Source organism: Melopsittacus undulatus, chromosome 3 (genome assembly GCF_012275295.1).
Source record: "Melopsittacus undulatus isolate bMelUnd1 chromosome 3, bMelUnd1.mat.Z, whole genome shotgun sequence".
Lineage (NCBI taxonomy): Eukaryota > Metazoa > Chordata > Aves > Psittaciformes > Psittaculidae > Melopsittacus > Melopsittacus undulatus.
Window position 1 is genome coordinate 4,488,570 of NC_047529.1, and position 17,820 is coordinate 4,506,389.

Here is a 17,820-nt window from a genome sequence, read left to right on the forward strand (position 1 = left end):
ATATCAATACCGGTATCGGTGTCTGAGGGGGCTCCTCTGGCCCGGGCTCCCTCCGCCTGTCCCACCCTCAGTCTGACCCTCGGCCGGAGCTGGAGCTGTGCAGAGCCCAGGAGCAGGGGTACGTGAGTGTCCTCATCACTGAAGTGGCTGGTGAAAGGGACCCGCTGGCTGGCTGGGCAACCTGAGGGAACCCGGGGCTGGGAGGAGGGGTAACTGTCCCCATACTGTGAGGAGGGGTAACTGTCCTCATGTTATGACCATGAAATCACTGGGCTGTCCTCAGCTGTCATTGCACAGCCTGTGTGGAATTCAGCTGCACAGTTATGAATGTTTGATGGGGCTCTTGGAAAGCACTTGGTGCCACATAAACCACTCATGCTGGCTGGAGTGCATCTTGCATCAGTAACTCAGTGTCCTTTCTCGTCTCACCCAGTGCTGGACGGGCCTGATTTTCTGCCTTTATTTTCCTTGTATTTTTCCTTCCTAAGCCCAAGACCAGCTCTGCTATCCCAGCTGTTCTGGGTAGGGCTTGAGCACTTGGTTGGTTTAATGTTTTGCATAACCTGCTGCCAAAAAGGGGGTTTGAGCAATAGTTCTATCGCCAAGTGAAGTTAAAGTTGAATTACAGGGAAGGACAGAAGCAATGTCTATTTTCATGATGATCTTCCCATGTGTCTGAGGGACTCAGTTCAGCTTCTGTCAGCACAATAGGAAGATAGGCTTTATAATCAATAAAAACAATATTAGTGTAAAAGATAGCTTACACCTCTTAGTATGATATTGCCTCTGCTACTGTGTTGATACAAGGAGCTTGTGTACACTTCTCTTTTGGGGGCAATTTCTAGGTAGCTATATAAATGCTACCCTTCATGTTGAACAGGATGCAGACATGATATGGATTAGATGTGAAGTGTGTACTTGAATCCACAGAGTGAATTAATTTTGTACTGTGATGAAAGCGAAACACAAAGGCACAAAAGACCTCTGACTGAGAGAAAAATACCCAGTATCTAAACTGTGTAGGTTTTTATGGCATTTCTCTTTCTGACTGGATGTGAGAAGCCAGGATTTGTAATATGGTATGCCAGTGAAGTGCTCTTGTGTAGAAACAGTTGTACAAGAAACCTGTCCCTGCACTAGTGAGGTGCTGCTAAGACAGTCTGTTGTAAGAAACAGGCCAAGGGTGTGAGCTCTTGAGCTTGTTTTCCATTTCTGAGTATCTGTAGCAGGAGCTGGCTGCAAGTGAAACATGGAATGGGTTGACCAGGAAAGTTGTGAATGCTCCATCCCCGGCGGTGTTCAAGGCCAGGTTGGACGGAGCCTTGTGTGATATGGTTTAGTGTGAGGTGTCCCTGCCCATGGCAGGGGGGTTGGAACTGGATGATCTTAAGGTCCTTTCCAACCCAAACTGCTCTTTGATTCTATGTCCTCGTGGTGAGCAGTTTTCTTGTGCCACCAAAAACTTTGTGTGGTGATACATAGAAATCAAGCATTTGGGCAATTCTGTTCTTGGAAAGAAGGGAAAAAGTTTTTACAGTCACATTATTTCATCACCTCTAAACAATTTTTAATAGTTTCTTATTTCTTTTCATAGAGTCATAGAATGGTTTGGGTTGGAAAGGACCTTAAGATCATCCAGTTCCAATCCCCTGCCATGGGCAGGGACACCTCACACTAAACCATGGCACCCAAGGCTCTGTCCAGCCTGGCCTTGAACACTGCCAGGGATGGAGAATTCACAACCTCCCTGGGCAACCCATTCCAGTGCCTCATCACCTTTACAGTAAAGAATTTCTTCCTTATATCCAATCTAAACTTCCCCTGTTTCAGTTTTAACCCATTACGCCTTGTCCCTAATGTAGAGTCCCTCCTCAGCATCCCTGTAGGCCCCCTTCAGATACTGGAAGGCTGCTGTGAGGTCTCCATGCAGCCTTCTTGTCTCCAGGCTGAACAGCCCCAACTTTCTCAGCCTATCTGGATGTATGCACCATTGAATGTTAGATAACTGCTCTTTGTCAGGGACCTTATAGAGATAAGGTTTTGGAAGTGAGTGGTCATTGCCTTTTTATATTCAATTTTTAACAGGCAGAGAAGAAAACAGCTTTATATATAAAGGCAGAGATACCTCCAGGTCATAGCGGAAAGGTTTACTAGTAAGAGTCTTGACATGGCTTTATATCAGCTTCAAAATCATGAGAAGCACATCCTCATCAGATTTCCTATAGTCCCCGTTTGGGTTTTGGAAGGCTGTTTTTCAGGAGTTTTGAAGGAAATGGAAGTTGGATCTAATGCTGTGACAGTGACCCTGTTGCACGTAGCTCTGTTCGGCAAAACCCAGCCTCATTAGTGTTAAGAATCATTTGGAGTTGGAGTCTGTTCCACTGCTGAGTGGAGAGCCTGGGTTTTTACTTGGTATGGAGCGAGCTACTGAGCTAAGTTTAGGAATGCTGTGGTTAGTGGCTACCTTCTTACTTTTGGTGTGCCAGGGTTGCCTCTGTACAGCTGGGATCAGGGCAGAGTTGGGATTGAGGCTTTCATAGGTGTTTGTGCAATCAGGTTTGCACTGGATTTAAAAGGAGTCATCCGGCTGATATAAAGGTTGTTCTCATCCACTGTCATCTTCATTCATGGTTATAGTTTGGTTTGATTTTGGGTCATTGCAGGTTTGAAGGTGTCACTGGGTGGCAACTGACCCAGAGCAGGCATTATGTTTTATTACACATTTTGTGTCTGCTATCTGTAATTGAGCTGAGCAGATAGGTAAGGCTGTCAAACTGAGTTTTATTTAGGGCTTTGTCTGCTAATCAGGTTTTTGCTTCATTCCATGTGAAATAGAGATTATTTATTTCTTTTTACTACTGTGTATTTAGTGGCAGCGTTATGGTTAAGCTTGCTCCTGCAATGTCCCATTGACCTGTGTGTCAGTTGTTCACATTGATCCATGTAGGGGGTCATGGAAAAACATTTCTTAGGTATTTGTCATTTGGTGCTGCTTGTGGGAGAGTTACCTGAGATGCCTTAACATCAGTCAGACTTGCTGTTGAAGTTCAACTTCATGTCAGGGTGAAGGCTGAGATTTCAGACAGCAGACAGACCCAAAGGTACAAATATGTTGTTTAGTCGTGTTCAGAACCAGCACTTCCACATTTGTTTCAAAGCTGAGTTTAGACTTGGAATTGCCTACGCATGATATTGTTTTTCTTACCCTCTTATCATCATTTCTGGGTGTTCTGACCTTTTCCAGCATTCCCAAGGAGCAGTGAAACAATAACAAATCGTATAGAAAACACCCACACACGTGATACTGGAGTTGTAATGGGGCTTTTTTTAGCTTAGTGTCTTGAAAAAATGAGATTGCATGTTTAGCATCTGTCCTTCAAATAGGACTTGGACCTACAACCAATTCTGACTCATTGTGGTAGAAGCTCTGTGTTTTCTGGCTTTGTGTGAATAAGCAGCTGCACAGAGAAGGGGGATATTGAGTTAAAGGCACAGTGAGGACAGAGTTGAGTCCTGGGATGTTTGTCAATAGCACAGTGCTGCTGTGGCTTTCAAAGTCTATTTTACTCAGGCAGAAGCAATGAACCACTGTCAGCATGAAACCTTTTTGACAGTCTCTGCTGTACACGGTGCTTGTGATGCTAGGTGGATCATGTCACCTCTCTGTCTCTTGATTTTCCTTCCCCAGCTCTTTCCAGTCTGCTGCAGTCAGATGATGAACTTTTTTACCTGCAGTTTGTGCAGCATCTTGTCAAATGGTGTCCTAATACCAAGTGATCCTTGTCAGTTCTGATGCAATATCAGCAACTTGAAACAGCCTTCGCAGCACAAATATCATCAGTGGACACCTAAACATGTAATTAGGATAGAATGGGGCTTCTGGGAATCTTTGCATCTCTGTGTATGCCTGGGATGTGTACCTGTACTACTTACTGCACTTACGTCAGGTTGGACGTGAGCATTAGTCTCCTGTGTCTTTTTTCCTGGAGATATCCTGCCGAGTGTTCTCAAGGCAGCAGTGATGACAGCGTGAGGACTGATTGCCAAAGAGAGGTTGACATCATTTCACCTCATGGCCTTATCTCAGTTATTAAGTACCATTACTTAATCATGCTCAGATAACAGCGAGTAGCCTCTACACATTTAATAAACACAATATTCGTGCCTTCCCAGCACAGAACATGCTGCACAGCAAGTAAATGTTAGTTTTTCAGAGAAGAAAGCCTCTACCTAGTGCTGAGTGGGTGATTGTTTTTATTTTTCTCTTCTATCTGGAGTTTCATCCCAGAATGTATCGCTCTTGGTGTCTGAGCTGTGCTTAGAGCCCAGCAGGAGCTGCTAGCGCTGTGCCTGCCTGTATGGCAGAGATAGCTGCATCGCTGCTTCCACCTTCTGGACGAGACAGTGAACGATCCTGGGCTTTGTGCTTTTTCTTGGGATTCTTTTGCTTGATTTCTTTTGATTTTTCTTTGGTTCTCTCCCGCTTCGGGTGTACCAATGGTCTAGGAATAGTAAAGACAGGGGTTTTTTGTCCCTTTTCTCACACTCCCTCCATTTCTTGTTGGTATTTTCTGAGGGTTTTTTTCTCCCTTATGTTTCTTAAAAATATATGTCTATGATGTGAGAGCCATGCTAAACAGTGGAAAAGGCTGTTCACCTTTCAGCAAAGGATCTAGCAAAAATGGAGACATACACTATAGTAGTATATCAGGAAAGACAGAACACCATACAAGTATTAACGTCTTACATCTACTTGTAGATAAAGTCATTCAGTGCTGAATTGTGAGGATTAAGTAGCAGCACAAAAAACAGTGCTGCACTGTGGTTTGGAAAGGAAGAAAAATACTCTCTTTATAATGATGTTGTTCTGGTAAGACACTAGGGTCTTAGGACAGCATTGCTAATCCTGTGAAGGTTTTGTTATAAGGGATTCCTATGAATTCAGGCCTTTTCTTTTGGAAGAACTATACTTTAAAGGTACCTACACTGTCAAAGTACTCTTAAAAATGTGTTGTGGCATGGGAAATGTCAGCTTGAAATGAGAGGTGGTCAATTCCAGCAGTAAAATGGAGATTATTTATCTCATGCTTTCTTAGCAGCCCCTGAGTCTTCAGAGATGCTATAGCTATAGGGTCATGCAAAACCCTACCTTTTGCATAGAGGCAGATCAGTTATATGTATCCATGGGCCCAGAGCACTGATCTGTTCATGTATCCAGTAATCAGATGCCACAGAGATGCTGCACTTGTAGAGTGATTTACCAGGTCTGGTTTTCCCAGACAGTAATCCCCTCCTTGCTCTTAAGAAGAAATGCACATTTTTCCACAGCAGTGACAAATTAGCAGAGAAATTCCTGGTCATAAGGCTACAAAAAAGAATGGAGACAGGGATAGATAAGCTGCTGAGTTACAATCTAAGGGACTGGAACTGTTGCTACCGTTAGTACTTCTGCTTTATTTCCATTCAGAGTTTAGTAGGTGAAGATACACAGACGAACAGAGGTGAGCACATGGGCAGTGTAAGTGAGCTTTGGACTGTAGGGTGCAGGCTGAAGTTCTTTGGGGTAAAAGCCGAGTTATTTCCATGTGATGTACCTGGGGAGATGATTCCACCTTCTCCCTCTAGGTGACAGCAGAACACCAGCCTCTCCCTGTAGGGGATTGTTTTCTGACCATATATCACAATAATATTGTTATTTGTTGCCCTGTTTGACTACTTTTTAAAGAGGTTGGAATTGCTGTTGTAGTATATCGCCCTGCTTCAGAACAAACTGTGCATAGTTTGGAGAGCTGATAAAAAGCAAAAGCACCAGGGGTTTAAACATGTTCTTTTATGAGTATCTGTTTCCGCAAACACGGAACATGTTCTCACCTGTGATAAATATCTCTGTCTTTTACAGGTTAAGTGGGAATCCGATGCTTCTTGGCAAGCAAGACCCTGAACCCTCAGAGGCTTCCTTGTTTCTAACACCACATGAATGCCTTTTTCTGGAGATCACTGCAAAGGAGTACGTCTGTGCCTGTGCAGCGCTTGCAGAGCGAGCATGGACATTTGCTTTTTGCATCCCTGCACAGAGGCTGATAATGCCAGTGGTGTGATGTGAGCTCCCTGCCTCGGGCTGCATTGTCTCCCAGCTGGTCCATTCAATGCCCCTCATGCCTCTGGCCAGGGACCACTCTCAAAAGTATGGTCCCTCCTGGCACTGAGGTGGGTCAGGCTGAAGTGCCTCATCCTGCAGCTCTGGACACCCACCTACTTCTGCTGCCCAGAACAGGGCTTTTGGTAACTGATGCTCTAAATGGCATTTGCTGCACTGAAGACAAGATGATCCTTCTCTGTCTCCTCACAGCCAGCAAAGTATTTGTCTGTGTGGGTTCTGGCCCTTAGAGAGCTGGGTTTTTTCTGCATGGAGGCCTTTCCAGGGATCAGCTCCTTTTCCCAGTGTTTCCACTGGGAGATTCCATGAGATCCAGTGACTGATTTAGAGACAGAGCAAGCATGCACTTCCACCATGGCACCCAGGGGAGGCACCCACATGCACCGTTGGCTATTTTGGACTTCCTTTGCTTGAACTTGGTTCTGTACAAAGAAGAAAGACCTTGACAAATGTATGGAGAAGGTTCTTAGGAATGCAGATAATTTCTTCTTAGGAAAAAAAGCCAGGTTAAAAATTACACAAGCTCTTCAAGAACTGTATTTAAATGCTCTCTGCATTTCCTCCAAGTGATCTTCCTGTGACGGAGAAACAGGACGAGTTGAACCGTGAAACAGTGAGTATGTTACTAGTTATAATTTGGTTTTAATGGGTTGGCTTTTGTTAGCGTTTAAAATCATTTCAGGGCTGTTCGGGTATCCTAGCCACGCTGCCAAAGATTTGTGTCTTTGGAGGTACGACAGGATTGGCTGTTCAGTGCGAACAGGAAAAGGGGGAGGAAGCACCAGAGCACCAGGCGGAGCAAAGCTGGGCAGGTTTCAAACACGGCTTTAGGAGTGGGTGGGAAACTTTCCGTTTAGCGCCCTGGTTGCTTAGTCACTGCCCCAGTCCAAAACAGCGCTGTGGGAGCAGGCTTGTGTCCATCCACAGTAATGAAGATACAGGAAACCTCCAAACTGGTTATTACTTGTGCTCTGAGGTTAGGGGATGGGGCATTAACTTTCTTCCGCAGTTATATTTGGATTATAACTTCACCCTTTTGATTAAAACATTGCTTGCTTTTTAGGGCTTACTTTCTAAATCAGTCGGAGCAGCTACAATAAAAAGCCCAGAGGGGATAATGTGATGATTCAGTTTTTCTAGTATACATTGGTTTTAAGCACTAGCAACAGGCAGTGCTTTCAGAGAAAGGTTTTATGTTTGAATACTTGCTTTGAAAATACTTTGACTTACTCAAATGATTTGAATGACTGTCATTTTACCTGTTCTTGGGCTGCAGCAACTATTTACCAGACACACAAGTTCTGGGTGTAAATACAGGCTTTCTTATCCAAGCTGGAATATTGGAAGTATGGCAGAACAAAGCCATTAGCTTTTGTAACTTGAGAATTATATCCGAGTGCATATAGAATGTATTCAGGGAAGAGTGGTTGTAGCACCAATTGCCAGAAAAGTGAAATAAGAGAAGCACTGATTCAAATAGAGGGGGGAAAAGACAAGAGAGTGAAGTCAATCATTAGTTAAACAAACTCAGATTAACAAATCTCTTTTTTTGCTCTGCTTTGTTTCTGTTTCTGGTAATACCAAAGACCCCAGTCAAGGTCTCTTAGATCTATGTTGTACAAACACAAGGGAGTGTATGATCTTTGCCCTGTTTTGGGGTGGTTCCTGCTCACTGCAAGTAATGTTTGGCACCTCTGCCTGTTCACTAGACTCCAGAAAATGAAGGAAAAGCAGACCAGCCATAAAGGTGAGAATGAAGTCCAAGCAAAGAAAGGTCTGAATTACCAGAATGTGAACATCATTTTCAGAGTGAAAGCTGATGCTATCCTGGATTCTCCATCTGTGTGTCACTTCTGTTGTGAGTTTGAGTCAGCCAAGCTCAGCAGCTAAGGACAGACAGGAATGTGCAATGAGTGGTGGTGTAATTCCCAGCACTGGTGTAGGGTAAGGGACAAACCTGCATGAAAGGACTGTGGGCTGTAATGGTGAGGATGGCACAGGGCACCTTATGCACATACAAAATGAAAGCTCTTAGGATATCAAATAACATGAATTTACCATAATTAAAACATTACTATATGCTCAAAGTCTGTTCCAAAACAGAAAATGTTTGAATTAATTTCTCAGGTTAAACACTGTAGATGGTAAAGACAACACAAAGATCTAGGTCTTTAACAAAGAACCAGAGCTCAACTCTGTAGGTTTTATTTTCATTAATACTGGAAACGTTAAAAACCCCAAATAAACAGAACAGAGCCTCTTTTACACTGTACAGCACCTTCTGCACTCTAACATCTGGAGAGTTTACATCTTGTCTCTATACAGCAGTGTACAGCAACTGAAACACACAGCCACTGGAACATAAACCTGTTGGTCTCTAAATAGAAAGTATTAGATGGGACAAACACCTCCCCTTGCACAAACATCTTTGAATGTTAATGGCAAGCTCAGAGCTGCTGAAGAACTGGGATTCTCAGCATCTCTTATGATTTCTATAGAAGAAGTTAGGACCCAAAAGTACATTTGAAAAATGTTGGTTTAACTGCTGGGAGTGGATGGGTTTTCAGGTTTTCAAGTCTCAGCAACATGCACATCAAATTGTTTCATTACTTGGCTCTTTGCCTCTGTAGGAGGTAAATCGTCAGCCTGCTAAACCTGTAGATAGGACTGAACAATCATCCCTGCTTAAAATCAATTCTGAATCAAATACTAACATGGCCTCTCCCTTCTGTGGGCTACTGCTGTACTGCAAACTCCTCACTGCCTGTAAGTTGGTGTGGTAGCACTCAGGAGCCTCAGTTGCGGAAAACATCATACAAAGTCAGAACAAAACAATTATCCCTGTCCTAAGGATCCTGAACTGTCCTTTTATACAGTTAATCTTCATGTTTCTCTCTCCTCAACTGAAGCTGGGCTGAGCAGTTGCTGGAGTTATTTAATGGAGTTAGACTTGCACAGCACCTTGCCACTCAGCTCAAGGAGATCTTTCTCTCACTCCTTCCAGTAATACTCTCTTTTTGGGCAATACCTTTATATCAACATTAGAAGAAACTGAAAGCCCAACTTCATTTATAAGAATAAAAGCAGAATCTATCTTAGCTAGATGCACCTGGCTCTCAGCACTGTATCCATGAGGGAGACTGGAGGCAGACAGCTGGCAAAGCAGCCTCTCACTGTGTGAAACATGCTGATGAATTTGTAAGTGATCATACAGCTCTTCAAGGTGAGTATCCAGGTTTGCTGCTGCTTAGCACGTGACCAAAAGTCCAAAGGCTTTCTTCTGTTTGAATACTGTCATTATTAGTTTTTGTGTGGTTTTCTGTCCCTTAGAAACATAAGGGCTGTGAAGTCTGATGTTTCATAGTTTTGCTGAAGGACGTTTGGAGAGTCTCAGGCAAACATACCAAGGTGATAAGAGACAATGAGCTTGGAATGCGCAGAACAGTGACCCAGAGCTAATTACTGGTTTGTAGTTTTAACGGATAATCAAATGCTGGGTTCTTATAAGAGACTAAGTGTGTACCATACTGCTCACTCTGAGGCTTTTTGCATGCCTTACACAGGCATACAGACAAAATAATTGTGGAAATGAGAAAGAGTCCACTTGCTGCAGATAGAACAGCAAAGACAGACTTGTAGCTGGGCTTTGTTTTAAATCTAGTGCATGAATTACCTGCAATTCCCTGCACTGATGTCTGGCTTGACCCTGCTTTGTTGGAAGCAGTCACACAAATGTGGTAAGTGGTGTATGGTTGTAGATTATACAGAGTGTGCTGCCTTGCTGTGGAATAAATATTGTCCAGGACAAGCTGTCTGCCCTCGTTGTCTTGGGCATGAAAAATCAGCTCATAGGTGTGAACAACTGAATTTGGGGCACACCAGCGTATCTGTGCAGAGCTGTCTGTGACTTCAGACACCTCTTTGAGCCTCGGTGCATCTGGAACCTCATCCTCCCTCGACATGCCAGGGCATAAACATCTGGATTCTCTCTGAAGTTCACTGCACGGCTTCTGAAGGTGCCTGCAAGGATTGTAGTCACAGGAGGTGTATGGCACTTGCACTGGGGTTTGCGTTGACTGTTCATCATAGTCGTAGTCATCTACATAGTGTATCAGTGATCTGGTGGATGCAGGCTGTGAGCGAGCAGTGGTCCTTGTGGAGTTCAGCTGTGGGAGGCTTGTTTGTGCTGTACCTTCCTCAACATAAAGGGCAAAGGGCTGAAGATCAGTGGCATTGGGGCTTCCCATTGCTGTAGTAGAATAATCAGTAGTGGGCTGGTTGGATGTGCCTTCCTGGGGAAACATCGAGGTGGTTGTTCTGAGCTTTGTCTTTAGCTGGTCTGTTTCAGTTTGATTCATGGAGCCATGATCTGAAGACTGATTATAGAACAGCTTGAGAAAACCCGGGGAGGTGGTGACAGACACCAAGGAAGGAGAATTGCTCATGGATTCAGAAACTGCTTCCTCCTTATGGGTGCTGATGGATTCCTCCACCTTGTGGGTGCTCATGAATTTGGAAACTGCCTCCTCCTCATGAGTGCTTGTGGATTGGGAAACTGCCTCCTTGTGGGTGGTCATGGTTTCAGTAACTGCCTCCTTCTCATGGATGCTCGTGGATTCGGAAACTGCCTCCTCCTTGTGGGAGGAACTGTTGGCCTTTGTGAGCATCAGCTCAGTTGGGTTGGCTGCCGTTGTGCTCATTACATTCATCTGAATTAGGGAGCTGATATAAGCATCTTGGGTTAGTGGAGCAGGCTCTGTTGTTACTAATGTAGTAGCATCTGAACTGGTGAGCCTGAAAGCATCATGTTCCACAGAGGGTGTGTTTGAATTGGGCAGTGTAACGTTTCTGTCAGACTGGCATTTGTTGTAGAGTTCTAGCAGTGACAAAGATGTTGAAGGTCTGCCCCTGTCTTCCTGGGATGTGTAGCAAAAGGTCTCCCAAGCCCTGCAGAGGGAACAAGGTAGAATAGACACAATCCACAAGTACATTACAAGCTCTGGTAAGGCAGCTTGTATTGGAATTTGGAACCTGCTGTCCAAAACCAGCCTTCACATTAAAGAAGACATGAAACCTGGACCAGACCTAGGTTGTCATAACAGTAGTCCTGTGCTTGGCAGATGGCTTTCCACAGCACTGGGAGTTTAGCTGACTGGCTTTCTGTTTTTCTAAGGTGCAGGAATATCATTTGCCTGAGAGTAAGCATCCTTTGGTACAAGGACTGCAAACCTTAGCAAGAGTGATGGGGGTCAAGGCAACTTGTCGTGAAGGGTCAGACTTTAATACTACACTAAGAGGGGAACACACTCAGAGATGTAACAGATCTTTAAGATACATAAGCCAGCTGGTTTAGGCAGCTGGAGCTGTGCAGACGTGGGCCGTGCTTTAAATGACTAAGCACTTTCTCGTGCTTTAAATGACTAAGCGCTTTCTTTAAGCTTTTCCATGTCTGAGTAAGTTCTTTCTTTACTCAGATTTACCATGTTTTTGAAGAGGATGCAACTGCTAAACCCATCCTAGTGAGAAACAATCTACTTCCCTGCTCTCTCTGACAAACCTTCTTGGTGGCCGTTCAAATAGCAGAGCCATCATACATATGCAAAGTACTTCTTTTAAGTACAGTTTATTGTAATTATTCTGTAACCCCCTAGGAGAGCATGGAAACAATAGGTGACAAGTGGTGCTATTTGCAAGGGTGTTTGTTGACTGCCTGTGCTGATGCAGGCTTTGGGAATACATGGAAGAAATGATGTGCTAAAGTTCTTGCAAAGTCTTTCAGTTCCTGCTCCCAGTCCTGGCCCACCAAGGCAGTTCATTTTTTATCTCTGAGTAATAGACATCTTAAAGTAGAATGCAGGGCTAACAACACTTTATACTGTTCTAGCTGTGCCCACTGAATTTTGTCCACATTCAAGTATAATTCAGCCACACTTCATCCCTGAAGGGGACTTCACTTTGCATTTCTACCTCTTGTGGAAGGGAAAAACACAGAAAGAATTTGAGAAACTGATATGGTAGCGAATGTTTGGTCCCCAAATAAATGACATATTCAAGTTGTTTTAAGAGCATTACTTAAACCGCTTGAACTCACTTACTTTTGCAGCACAACTTTCTTGGGCTTGGAGAGCAGCCAGGAGAGCTGGCAGTCGCATATCAGAGGATTTCCGTACAAGTTGATGATGATGTTATCCGAGGAATTGGTATTCCAAGGATTAAAGGAACTCAGGTTACAGCTACAAGATGACAAATGCAATAATTAGCAAACTCGGAGACACCTTCCAAGGACTGCACCGTGCTTAGTGTCCCAGCATGTGTAAGACAAAGCAATATTCCCAGTTCCCTTGAAAGCAGCTAGTTACCAACACCACTGTCCAGACCAATACCTGCCCATCTCCAATTTGCACCGTGTACCTGCTGTGTGTTAAAGCATAACAAAAGCATCCTAAGGGGTAACACCTTGGGAGATGGCAGCTGGAAGGGAAAGGACCTGGCATTTAGCAAGGGTCTTCTGTAAAACATGATCTCCCCTCTGCCATTAACTTAAACAGCTCCACTTTTTACTTTACTATTTCTCCAGCTCCTTTCTCACTCTGCATGTAATGGCTTTCTCTGTGCCAATCATCCTCTGTCGTGTTAATTGCCTCTTTAATACTAGAGACTCTCACCTACTAAAGTCGAATGACTAATACAGGAAGACCTTGTTTACTGTTAAACGGCACAAAGAGTGATAATGTGACCTCCCTGCAGAGTGCTCAGAAGATGCTCTCTTTTGTCTGAGACTTTAACTGCTATTCCTTTGGTTTCTTTTAAGCTTGAGTCATGATTTTCGGCACTTTGAACTGGTGTTCCTGCAGCTATTGTAAAGTGCTGTGTAAGTCCAGTGGGGGAAGGAATCCACCGGGTTTGTTGGGGTTTTCTTTGCTTAAATGGCCTCACTTTCCTGAAACTGGTTCCTAGACCAGCCAGTGCCCAAGGATGTGTATTCTGATACCCTTATAATCTGAGCCTGTATTACAGACATCTTTGAAGGTGTTCTCCAAATCTTTTCCTTTTTGCTGACTGTTCTGTGTGTGGTTTATCTGCTCCTACTACCTCTAGGATAAGGACCCAACCATTGCTTTTACTAGTGCTGAACAAGGAACTATACTAATCTCTCACACTAAAAGCAGGAGGGACAGGATTTTTGAATGCTTCCATGGTGCAGATTTCATGCAGCATTCATCCTTTGTAAGGCAACAAATCCTCAGTGACCTGCTTCTCCTCTGGTGAGACATTGCCATTGTAGATGTTGGAAGCATGGGCTGTGTCACAAGTGGGTTTCAGTGGATCTATACTAATTTTAACAGTGCTAGATGAATTCATCCATTGGATGAAGAGTGGGAGCACAATGGATGTTATCTCAAGCAACCAGTAACTGTGCTATGAGTCTCATGCCACCTTTTTGAGCTGCATCAGCTCTTCTGCTGTATCAGGTCTCCATCACAGGCTTTACATGGCATATCTGAGCATGGCACACAAGCCCATACCTCCTTCCTTAATACCTGATAACAAGCAAACTCGGCATAAAAATGAGCTCCCAGGCACCATGTGAGGCAAAGGCAACGTGATGTGAGGAAGAACAGAACAGAAAACAACTCACTTCTCAAACGAGAGCTGGCTCAGATGAGGAGCGCCGTCAAACATCTCTGTCTGCACGAAAGCAAGCAAGTGGGAGTCTTGACAGTTCAGCTCCTGGAGAGCAGGCATGGACTTGAAGAAGTCAGTATCAAGGCTTCTTAACCGTGACATCTTTGTCAGGTGAAGTGATCTGAGGTTGGGCAAGTCTCTGGTCCACTCTGGTTGAACTGAAGCAGAGAAAAGATTTATACCTGTTGCCTAAATAGAGCATTCCTGTGGCTTTCTGTCTAGAAAAAAGGGTTTGAATTCATACAGATAAACCAATTATCTCTGTGGTCTTCTGCAGCTCTTTGGGAAAGGAACAGAACAAACATCAGTACAGCAGTGTATAAACACCAGCGCAAACACATATTTGTAATGTTACCCACAGGTCATGCTATCATAGGGCAGAGGAAAAGAAGGGAAGATAGAAGGGCAATAAAGCTGATAAGAGATATGGAACAGCTTTCCTGTTAGGTGAGATTAAAAGAATAGGGATTTCTCAGCTCAGAGAAGTGGTGGATGGGGGGGGATTAAGGAGGTCTACACAGTTGTGACTGGTGTGAGAAAGGCAAGTGTCTTATTTGTCCTAGTACAGAAAAAAGAGCTGAGAGGCATGAAACTGAAACAATTTTGTGTAGGTCTTACACAAAAGTCCCTTTCCATCCCACAACTGAGTTGTGTAACTCACTACCACAACAGGGATTAGGGAAGTTCATGGCAGAGCTTTGGTGGTATATCTGCTCAGTGTGAGTTGGGGTGAGTTGGGTCTTGAGGAGTCCCTAAAGTCCTGGGTATATGCCCCAGGCTGAAAGCAGCTGGGCAACGCATCTGACATCTGTCTGCCTCAGCACCTCAGTTATAAACTGAGGCTGGCAGGGGAGGCAGAGACAAATCATGCTGTACATTGCTCAGGGCAGGGATTGTCTCACTGTGCGGAAGGATTTGGCCGGTTGCAGTTGACACAAAAAGCCTCTCTCTGTGCTGCTTCAGTGCAGCGGTATAAAGCACAGTGTAACTGAGGGGAGAGACAAAGAAAGATTTCAGGAAAGAGCAATTAATTTCCTCCTGTGTCCCAACTAATCTCAGGGCTGACAGTGGGATGACTGTCAGTAGCAGACAGTGGGATTAGGAGGGAGATGGGTGACTACACTGGGACAAGTAGTCCTGTTTCATGGTGTCTGGTCTGTGCAAGTGTAATGCTCTCCCCCCCCCAGCCTGACCAAGCCTCATGCTTACAGTGAGAACTCCAGAAACTTACTTTTCTCAAGAAAGGTCCTGCTCAGATCAAGCACGTTGATGTTTCCAGGCCTGTTTGTGGCCTCACTGGGGGATGTGCTGATGGCAAAAGCAGACTCTCTAATTCCTCTGCTGTCATCTTGCCCCAACAGCGTTGCAGAAAGGTTCAGGAACTGTAGCTGAGGATAACAGGAAAAAGCCAGAGGCTGGATTTCAATCAGTGGATTTCCAGCCAGAGACAACCACTTCAAGTTCGGCAGGGCAGAACTGTGGCATGATGGCACAGATGAGAGCTTGTTAAAGCTTAAATCCAGGGAGACGAGGCTGCTGAGGGCTTCAGATCCCCATCTAACTGACCAGAGCTGGTTCTGCCGCAAGGAGAGGACACGCAGCCGCGGGAGGTTTGCTATCTCTGTGCCATTCATCTCTTCTATGAGGTTGTTGCTGAGATCCAAGGTTTCCAGTGCCTCTGGAAGGCAGACAGGGAAAGCTGTGAGGCTGCTGCTGGTCAGCTGCAGGGTGATCCAAGTCTTGTTCTTGCGATCCTCACAGGGCATGCTGGTGAGATTAACATTCTCCCAAGGGTCTTCGTGAGCCAGCTGGAAAAAGGTGGTGATGTCCCTGGATGCTGCAGGCTCTGCTCTGCTCACTGGGCTGGACACAGTGTTCCCCACCAACAGAGAGAGGATGAGCAAGGGTGGAAACATCCTTCTCCTATGTGGCTTGCAATAAACTTGCAAGATCTGTTTGGGTTCTGTTTCAGGAAGGAGAAAACAAAACATCACAAAACATCAGCATTAAGAGCTAGATTAAAATCCCCCCCAGGCAGTAACAAGCTATGTAAAAGTGAAGGCATCTGTAACTCCTTTCCTACTGTATCCAGAGAGCGGAAGTGATAATTAGTATCTCTCCTGTAATTAAGCCTAAGTAATCATAGAATCTCTGGGGACAGGAGCATCGTGCAATTCTAAGCATTCCTACAGTTCTCCATGCAGAAAGCAAGCAAACTGTAATCAGGTGTTTGGTTCCCACACCAGTACCCTCAGTACCAGTCTGGCACCCAGCACAACAACAGGGTCAGAGATGGACTCCCCAGCAGCACAGGGATACTCCAGTGTAAAAATACCAATTGGTGCTATACTGGACAAGCTGCAGGAGAGGGTATCACCATGTTATGGGACTTGACTTCTCCACCTTGTATATGTATTGCTCTCTACAGGGCAGTCATGCTGCAGTGTCCAGCCCACTGGGAAGAGCTATCTAATGGGCTGGGATCAGGTATGAGTGTGGCAAGGGTTTTTTCTGTATAAATCAAATGTGTGCATCCAAAGGTAGGGGAGGGTTGTCAGCCCAAGGGGGCTGAGCTGCAATGGGGTGGGCAGGTAAAAAAAAGCCTTTCCTGTGTTAGGAAGGGCTTTTCTTCCCTTCACAGAGTTGAAACATTAAAACCCTGGGGCTTGTGTGGGCTCTGCCAGGGCAGTTCAGCCTTGTTCTGAGTGAGCCACGATGAGGACCCTAAAGGCACTTTGGGACTCACCCTCCTGTGCTCCTGCAGTGCCCTGGAGCCTGTCTGCCCCACACCATTTAATGCACCCCAACTGCTGGGGAAAGGATGTGCTAAAAATGCAGCTCCTGAACCACCTTTCCGTAGAAGTGCATAGAAACTGAGAGCTCTCCTGGATCAGGGCCCCAAGGCTTGCGGACCAAGAAGCATGTTATTGAGTGTTACAACTCCCTCTGTGCTCCCTCATCCCAACCCCACCCCACCAAATGTCTTTGTCATTCCAAAAAAGATTAAAAGTCCTAAATGACTTGTCCAAGGCTGCACAGGTTATCTAACCTCAGCCCAGAACCAGTGCTGCTCTTGCTGAGTCTTTGCACTGCCAGGCATCACAATGATCATTCCTCATCCAAAAACACATTATAGTGTAGGGGTGTGACTGAAGCCCCATGTGCTACAAAATATCCAAGACCTAATCCAAACCTTAATAGCTACATGCTGTTCCCTGTGTGGTGCCAGGGCTCCTGCAGACCATCATCTGTTGCTGCCACCCCAGGTTTGAAGTAGGAACCAGGAAAATAGTTTATTTGACCAACAAAAGTAGTATATTTTGGTTGCCTGTGTCCTTTTTGTGGTATGGAACAGTCCAAGAACCCAGCACCCTCAGGGCTTCCCGGCCACTGGAGCTGCTGGATTCCCTGCTCCGCAGCACATGGCAAGGAGAGGATGGGAGGAATTGGACTATTAGATGCTGATCTTAGATTTAATCTGAGTCCCTGCCTCTAAACCGCATCCGCTTGCACATACCTGTCCCGAAGCCCCGGCGCCTCGTGCCTCCACTCTGCGTGGCTCTGCCTGCCAGGCCTTGGTTTTATACACGGGGTGACTCAGCCGGGAGCGTGAAATGCCTCTGGTCTGTTCCCAGCTTTCCCTGCTCGCGGCTCTGCCCACAGGCGCAGCCGAGGCTCGTTCCAGCCTCGCTCCCCCGCATCCAGCTTTTCCCCAGCCTGGAGAGGGGGTGGCTCCAGGCAGCCGTCCCGCTCCCTTGGCCCTAGCGGGAGGTGGGTGGGAGGGCTCTGATTTCCTAACACTCAGGCAGGGCTGCTCCCTCTTTGTCTAAGCAGAGAGGGGGAAAGGGAAAAGAGCAGTGTCTATAGTCCCAACCCTCACGTCTGCCACTGACGGGGGAAGGGAGAGGAATCGCTGTGTTTCTTTGCTGGCAGGTCGGGATGATGGAAAGGCAAGGCTGTGTCTGCTGACATGGGCT

The 17,820-nt window shown here is 45.4% G+C and overlaps 1 protein-coding gene across 2 annotated transcripts; it reads right to left on the bottom strand.

The window, feature by feature from the left end:
- Positions 1–8,327: 8,327 nt before the first annotated feature.
- Positions 8,328–17,550, bottom strand: LRRN4 (leucine rich repeat neuronal 4). 2 transcript variants are annotated; one of them, XM_031044391.2, is made up of 5 exons: positions 17,361–17,550; positions 15,075–15,795; positions 13,797–14,001; positions 12,253–12,390; positions 8,328–11,104 (listed from the first exon to the last, which is right to left on the bottom strand). In XM_031044391.2, exons 2-5 carry the CDS (start codon positions 15,757–15,759, stop codon positions 9,613–9,615), a joined length of 2,520 nt encoding a protein of 839 aa, XP_030900251.2. In that variant the 5' UTR covers positions 15,760–15,795; positions 17,361–17,550; the 3' UTR covers positions 8,328–9,612. The 2 variants fall into 2 exon arrangements, with proteins under 2 accessions (XP_030900251.2, XP_033917140.1); XM_034061249.1 differs by having other exon boundaries at positions 15,075–15,806.
- Positions 17,551–17,820: the final 270 nt, after the last annotated feature.